At 35.1% G+C, this 8,414-nt stretch overlaps 1 protein-coding gene and 1 long non-coding RNA gene across 4 annotated transcripts; one reads left to right on the forward strand and one right to left on the reverse strand.

Moving 5' to 3' along the window:
- Positions 1-3,242: 3,242 nt before the first annotated feature.
- LOC142531796 (uncharacterized) lies at positions 3,243-6,089 on the forward strand. 3 transcript variants are annotated; one of them, XR_012816367.1, is made up of 4 exons: positions 3,243-3,776; positions 4,324-4,391; positions 4,901-5,302; positions 5,933-6,089. It is a non-coding gene; the product is annotated as an uncharacterized LOC142531796 (long non-coding RNA). The 3 variants fall into 3 exon arrangements; XR_012816366.1 differs by having other exon boundaries at positions 3,243-3,642; positions 3,723-4,391; XR_012816365.1 differs by having other exon boundaries at positions 3,243-4,391.
- Positions 6,090-6,310: 221 nt separating this feature from the next.
- Positions 6,311-8,414, reverse strand: LOC142531795 ((1S)-1,7-diacetoxy-luvungin A aldo-keto reductase-like). The gene is made up of 4 exons (XM_075638056.1): positions 8,116-8,414; positions 7,709-7,952; positions 7,266-7,445; positions 6,311-6,807 (listed from the first exon to the last, which is right to left on the reverse strand). Exons 1-4 carry the CDS (start codon positions 8,328-8,330, stop codon positions 6,580-6,582), a joined length of 867 nt encoding a protein of 288 aa, XP_075494171.1. The 5' UTR covers positions 8,331-8,414; the 3' UTR covers positions 6,311-6,579.

Genomic DNA, 8,414 nt, shown 5'->3' on the forward strand with positions numbered 1-8,414 from the left:
CACTAAGACTGTATCAGACAATTGTTATTTTCATAAATCAAAATTTAGTATAGTGTACATGATAAATTGAATTGTAATTTATTCTAGTTTCCAAGAAAAATATAATTCAAAGTGTAAGGTCCTACAATATATTATCCGGTAATTTGACATAATTATTGAGTTGTAAATTAAAATAATTATTTAAGCTAAATAATTTTTGAAGATATGTTAAAAATATTTATTTTAGAATATCAGATTAATACGACATAAAATATATATAGAAATTGAATTAACACACCAGATCAATTAAATTGCTCTACATTATTTACATATACATACACACCGAACTTACCTTAAGAGAGAGAAGGATGAAGAAGAAAAAAAGGAAGAAGCCATTCCCGTCACCACTGTTGCAGCCGCCGAAAAAATCATCGTAACTTCTTCGTTCGATGTTTAAATCTCGAAATTCTTGATAGGTTTTGTTCTCCATACCCTAAGCTTCGATTCAAGCTATAAATCAATAATTTTGAGCAAGGATCCAGCTAGATCGAAGCTGCTGATTTCAGCTCATTTCTGCATAGTTCTTGTCTTATTCGGTGAGCTTTTGCTTTTGATTTTTGGGTTTATGTGTGTTGTACACTAAGAATCTCGACTTGTAATTCAAATAGAACTTGTAGATCTATTTGTTAGCTTTCTATAGCCGCTAGAAAAATGAAAGTCCAATAAGAAACATATTTGATATGATTTTTCTACCAAATTGTGTCAAAATCAAACTCTGTGTTCGAGCTGTGTAGAATGTCTACTGTAATTCAATGTTTTGACTTTTTTACATTTGGATTTTGGATATTTGGTTAAATGAACTGTGTTATCTTTGGAATGAGACTTGAATCGTTATATTTCATTAAGAATTGAATAAGTTATGCATGTTTTACTGAAACTGCTCATTTTTAGATTTTGTCCGAATTTCGTGAGTAGCAGCATGTTCTTGCTAATTTTGGAATTCATTTACTAAGATTCTGAAAATGGTTTCTTCTAGGCAAACGTAGATAATTGATTTTTCTTTCATTTCAATTGGTAGATATTGATTTTAGTAAATATTGAGTGAGATTTTAATTTTATGCTCTCAAGTCCTGAATCTAGAACTGTAAATGAAGGTAGTTTCATAGTTTCTGTTTTTAGACATTTAATCGCGTCGAAATGATCGAACTCCTTGTGAAATGTAATATTTTTCGGATTATTGTTATATGTTTTAGGCCGATGAGCTTTAAAATTGTGCATTGATCGTCATTGTTTGGTATAGATATGTTACAGTTTGGTAACATACTTAATGGATGATGAAAATAAATCCCCAGCAGCGTCACCAACAATAGGCAAAAAGAAAGGTTCAGAAAAAGTAAAAATGAAATCCAGCTCAGAATAAGCATACTGATCCATGTGGCCATCAACCCGAAAAAAATTCATGTCCCCAGGTCGGTAGCTCAGGGGAAACAGAGTCTGCCATGGATATGGTTTCAGGTGCTCTAAAATCTGTGGATATAAGTTGTAACACTCCCAATGATGAAGGTGAAAACTCTGATTATTTCCTGCTCTGTTGTATAAGATTACTGAATTAGACTCTCTTGAATACCACTTCTCTTCTTTTAAAATTTTATCTTGACCAGATTGGAATTTTGCATATAAATTTTATCTATTTCTTCAGGTGGAACTGTGAAAGCATCTGATGCAATTGAGGCTCTTCCTAATAAAAAAGACAAGGCTGGTGTCACGCCCCGAGATCGGGGTTAGTCGACACCGACGTTGTTCAACAATCACATAATCATCAAACAACAAGCCTCGTAGAATAGCATAAACCAAAACCAGTCTATTATTCACAAAATAATAAAAATGGAATCGTCTTTACAATAGTAACTCTGAAACGATAAAATTCTACGGAAGCGTTTATAACTTGAATTAAAAACTAACAAGAACATATTCTTAATTAAAATTCTTCATGCGTCCACTATCAGTCCAAAAACTGATGTCTGATTCTTCTTTCTCTATTTCCTCTTATAATTTATCTGGGGATGATAGAGTAAGGGATGAGTGATGTGGTCGTCACTCAGCAAGTGGGGGCCGTTCGAGCACAACATAAAAATATTTACACAATTTTCGAAAAATAACACGTAAACATATCATACTTTTCATAACGTATCATCATATTCATATCATAACAGCACTGCGATTTTTTTCCAACTTCTATGGTTTACTGATATCAGTTCCTAATTTTTAATCCTCTAAGGGGTACGAGGCCATAAAACGGTTCTATCCCACCTGAAGGACCATATGTTGGGATTTTCACATATTTTCAGTGAATCATCACAGTGCCAACACGTAAATGTACCAAAATCGCACAAAAAAAAGAACGTAGAAACAGAATGAAGGTGCTCAACCGAACTTTTGAAAACGAAATAATTCATACACAACATATTTTAAAACAAGCCCACTTGCCTTAGACTGGAAGAAAACGTGAAGAACTCACAAACCATAGAAGAATCATGCTTCGAAAACACATCAGCACATCTACCGAAAAATCATTTCCCTTGTAAAATTCCTTACACCTTATTGAACCGTTGGATCGACCTCAAACTTTTACAGTACGTTCACAAGTATGGCAAATAAATTATGAACGGTGGAGATCGTGTTTGGAATGTTTTTTAACCTGTTCATGTATGAAAAACAATAGGTATGATGTTTCTCGCGTAAAATCTGAGCAGTTTTCGTACGAAGGCTATAACGAAAAACTAACCGTTGGATTTGGCTGAAATTAGGATATGTTGTTCAAAACATATGAATGCATATTCTGAACGGTGAAGATCGGATTCTGAGAAATCCGAGCGAGAGAAACGAATTTCTGAACCTGAACATAATTCTGATGACTCGTGCAAAATTTTTGGGAGAAAATTTCGAAAATTCAGCAGCACTTGGAGAGCAATTTTCGAAATTTAGAGTGTTAGAATGTTGTAAATGTTGAATGGTATAGGGTGGTATTTATAAGGATGAGGTGAAAATCTTACCATAATTCGATTGATATTCTTTCCAAAATTTCGAGATACTCCTTCCATAACTATTGATATGCTTCCTTGTTGAGAAAAGCTGTCTTGAACTTGATTTCGATTTTCATGTATTATTTATATTTTCGAATTTATTATAACTCGAAAATAAATTCTTATACATGTCTATATTTAATCAATTACGTGCCAAAAAAATTGGGTTTTCACGGCTAGTGCTGAACCCATAATTATCCCCATTATTCTAAAGATGGCTGAATTTGATCACGAGGTCTGTTGAATGTGGATTCTCGTTTAAGTGTTGTCCTTACGAGCAAAGTGAAAAGCCCAAGTCCTTTTAAGCTTAAAAGGTTACCTGAATCTCCTTTTGCTCGACAACTTAGTACCATAAACCCTTGATTAGTTAAGATGTGCTACATGTGTAGACCCAGTGTAAAAGTTGACAGACTTTTGTTGGAGATCTTGTGAATTTAGAAGTAAAAATAACCATTGAAGGTAAAGTAGATATGGAACACGAATTTGGCGTCGAATATTGGAAAATTATTAGTGACCTTGAGATGGGAAACTTTTGATATTGAGTTACAGAACCCTGTTCAAATAATCAGCTCGGGATATGGTATGATGGATTCTGTCTTTGTTACTATTGCTCTAATTTTTCTGTCTTCTCAGCATCGTACTTTTCTTGATTTCTCTCAGGCATTGCTAGAGGAGTGAATATCTACTCGGAGCATTTAAAAATATTCCATTCAGGTTTTACTGAAAACTTAAACTTACTCTGGCAGAGAGTTTGGTTCCATTTGCAGACTTTATGAAGATAAATAACCGTTCCTCCTGTAGATTAATTTGCTGATCATCTTTATAGAAAAATAATTGAAACTATCTAATTTCACCTGAACTATAACTTTTGGCGGTGATGTCATGAATTTTATCCCCTCGTTGAAGTTGATTCTCTGATGATATTGAGCTCTGTAATATCGTTCAATGTACAGAGAAATTGTGAGGAACATTATGATCCTATATCGTGATTGATGAAAATCTATCTTTGGAGTTACAGGGACAGGCGTATTTTTACTTTTTCCTACCATACGTTTATCCATGTGATAACACATTGTTTGCTGGTTTGTATCTATTGATAGCGTAGTAAGTGCTTGCAGGTTCATAAGTCTTGTAGGTTTGGATTTTTTTTTATTTATGTACTGTGCAAGAAAGTGTTTGCTTAGATTCCTGCTCGTCATCTATATTAGTCACAAAAAACAAATAAATCTTTGACACATAAACCTTCTTCAATCTTTTCCAGGACAAGAGTACACTAACTAGCAACTTAAAAACACTCCAAGATTATCTCTGTGTTCATTTAAGTCACAGGTATGTATGTTTGTAGGCGACGCAAAAATATACATCTTAATGAGAATGCAATACAAAGTTAAGTTTTTGAAGGTATTCAGGCGCTATCTGGCTGTAGAGATACCCAGGGTACTCCTTAGTTTATAGTACTTTTTCCAAAGTAGTGAAAGAAATTTGCTAAACAATTGCTGGTCAAATAAATATCCCTTAGTTTCAAGACATAAGAGATTGGAAGTTGGCAAGTTATTCTGTTATCCCACATTAATCCTGATAACCATAAATCAGAAAGCAACTGCTATATCAGCCATATAGAAAACGAAACAGATTTTGGAAAAGCAAAAAAAATTCCACAATATGGTACAACTGCAACTCCTATGTCCTATCCACAACATAAAGAAAAATGTATCACAAGTTTTGCAAAAGTAAAATGGAATTCCAGAATATGGTCTCGATGGAGCAAGTTATTTTATCAGACAAACTGCATTGTGGGGTTATATCTTATTAATGGTCACTGTGTTTAATTTGAGCAGGGCTTAACAGTTGTCAACATATCAGCGACAACCTTCCCTCAAACACTGGTTTGGCTCAGGTTATTGAATATCTCTCTATATTTGAAGAACATGGCCATTGCTAATTTGCTATGGTAGTTTGCTATCATATTATACTTAGATTAAATGAAAACTGGGCAGAGGACTCTTGTATAGGAAACCATTATGTTTTTTATGCAATACCAATCAATTGTACGACTCAAGTCCCAAAATAACAACCCTGAAAAGAGTGGAAGCCCAAACTCTATTCACATGTATATCTATGATTTACTTGGCATGGTAAATCATACCATTTTGATCAATGTGTTTCCTTTTTTACATCAGTGTATCGAGCAAGGTATACCATCTCCCATTGGGAGTCGTGGTCAGACATTGGAAAATTAGGTCAGTCGACTCGAGGTTTTTTTTCCATGCCTTATCTTTATTATATGCAAAAATTAGTGTTTCCACGAGTGGATCTGTCCTGTTACAAAATGTATAGCTGTATAACATGTAACCCAGGTCGGGTGGATGGTCTTGGGGACAAAAATCAATGTACATACTTTATGCATGGAACTTGTGAGACATTTGATCGGGATAGATTTAAATTTTACTGCTCCACTTTCTTTTGAGTGACAATTTAGGCGTCAACTTTTCTCCCCCACATGAAGTTTTGCTTTGTCGTTAGTAAAAACCATTGGTTGCTTAATTTAAAAAATACTCCTCAAAGCCTCTTTCATCCCTTTTCGTATCTGTCAATTTCATTTAAGAGGAGGAACCATAAATTTTGAGAAACATTGAAAGGGTTGGAAAATAATGATTTTATTTTATTATGGTAAATCCTTCTTAACGGGCACTTACGTTCATAAACCATTTAAAAGAAAGCAAGCTCTAGACTAGTTAGAAATAAATGATTTCATATAATATGTGAATGTTGCAATTAGAGTTTTCCTTCTGCTTTGACTTGACCGAAGTGACAGGAATACAAATTAATGCTTGGTATCTTATTTTTATGCGATAACTTCTGTTTATCAGCACTAAAATTGCCAGCATTGCAATACTGTAAATGGATCAGCAAAAGAGAAATGGTGGCTATGCTCCAAGCCGGCTGTAACTTGATGACACAAGTTTAAGTGGAGGATTGAGGTCTGGGTTTTAATGTTGATGGCTTGATTGAATTGAACTACTGAACACGGACTATTTTAATCTCCCAGTTCACCACCACAGCCGGTAATGAACAACGGTGTACTACTTTGTGCTGTCACGCTTCTAAAGCTGTCCATTAAACATATTTATTGCATAAACATACGGTACACTGTTTATACAAGGATCTTGCCGTTGGCAGCTTGATTCGCTGTCGTGTTGTTTTATTTATGTAATTGTAAATCATATACGCAGAGTTGTAAAAAATCGAAGTTCTTGATGTCATCAATGTCTTAAATGTGGTGTTTGTACATTGTTTCTCAAGTTTTTGTGCCTGCTTTGTCATTTATTTAAATTTGATCAAATTCGACAATTCAACAAGATTATATAAAAATAGTCGATGCTGCGTGATGTAGACCAGTAGATCTAACATAAGATGCAATACATGATATGCGTAAGAATTTTTCAGATTGTGAGGAGCTAGTGAGGGGCACTCGTTTATTTGCTGCAAGAGTACAGCAAACGTTTTAGTAAGACGATCAAATTTCACCATCCCATAAATCTTGGATGGTCCTGTATGGGCTTGTGGTTCGATTGACATAATACTCCCCCCTCATTATTTTCCATTGCTCAATCTGCTTAATTTGAAGTAAATCATCGTCTTCTAGTTCGACATTGAGGGCTCCTATATTCTCCTTCAACCTTTCTTTGTTGAAACTCTTCACGATTACGCTTGCCCCCTTGGACAATCCCCATCTTAGAGCAACCTTCAAGGAAAAAAAAAGAACATGTTACCATTGGCTGAAGTGATGTACCTTATCCAACTTCATTGTGATTTTTCATGAAGGAATGTGTCTGTGCAGTGTTAATGAGGGATATTTGTAAGTTGGATAACATTGTATATGTCACATTTACACAAATTCACTTTTAACTGTTAACGCAGACACAAAAACTGTTGCACTCGATGTACATAAAAATCACTCTCATGCGCCTGTACTGGCTTTGCATGTTGCTTTAGGTCCCTACAAGCACACTATGGAGTTTTCCAGGTCAGTCAAATTGTATTTGTTCAGTTATTTAACATATATGGATGCTTGAGAAAATCGCAAAAGACATGCTAGGGAGATACGAATCATTCTTGTATAGGCCGGTGCATGCTTTTTGTAGGTTTTACATACAACATGGAGTGAATGTATAGCAAGCACTTTCCCAATTCAAGGCTCACCTGAGCTGGGGTCGCATTGTGTTTAAAAGCAATGGATTGAATAATGGGATTTTGAACCACTGCTGTTGAACCCCAATAATTGCCTGGTCCACCAAGGGCTGCATATGCACTTACATGAATATTGTAATCCTTGCAAAATGCCCTCAGTTTATTTTGCCTCCACATAGGATGCATTTCCACCTGTATCAAATCAACTTTATCAGATTTCCTCACCATTATCTTTTCCTCTAACCGTCTTTTGAATCTTTTCCTAGTTGATCACTTGTAGAAAAAGCTTATTACACTATCCATGTTCAATAATTCCTTTTTAAAGTACCGTTTGTACATCATTGTTTCTCTTTTGATCCAATGGATAAATATATTTTATCGTGCTTGCATTCGATGTTTAGATGATGTGTTTGTTTCTAAAAAAGTAACAATAGAGATGGACAAATAAAGATTACCTGATTGACAGCAGGAATGATAGATGCATAATCCAAGAGCCTCTCAATCTTTGTGCAAGAGAAATTGCTTACACCAATTCCTCTGCACAAACCCAATTCCAGACATCTTTCCATTCCTTCCCATGTTGTCTCAAGGTCTAGTTGCTCGGAATCTTCTTCATTTGGCAAAGGGTTAAAAAACCATGGCTTCAACCTCACAGGCCAATGCACCAAGAACATATCTACATCTTCCATCCCAAGATTGCTGCAGATGACATGGATACTTTCAAAATCAAGACCTGGTAAACTTTCTGGCGATGTAAATTTTATTTCAAAGTGTATATATATTGAGTTGTGATTCTCGCGAGGATTTTCTGAGTTAGGCCTCATTAAATCGTACTTTTGAAGAGTTTGCAATAAGCACTTACTTTAAAGTTTGTTCAAGGGCTGAAACAGGGTCATGGTGGTTACTTCCCCATAGTTTAGATGTGACAAAAAGGTCCTCTCTTTCAACGAGACCATTGGAGATTGCTTTGTTCAAGGCATTTCCCAAGGCGGGTTCGGAGCCGTATATTTGAGCAGTGTCGAAATGGCAGTATCCCATCTGTAAGATACAAATCTTGGTTGAGCTCATGTTCAACATACCACTTGCATTTAGAGATATATAATAGAAACATGACTATATTTGAATGTATTCTTTTCCATTATCACTCGACCAAAGACTCAC

Source organism: Primulina tabacum, chromosome 17 (genome assembly GCF_025594145.1).
Source record: "Primulina tabacum isolate GXHZ01 chromosome 17, ASM2559414v2, whole genome shotgun sequence".
Lineage (NCBI taxonomy): Eukaryota > Viridiplantae > Streptophyta > Magnoliopsida > Lamiales > Gesneriaceae > Primulina > Primulina tabacum.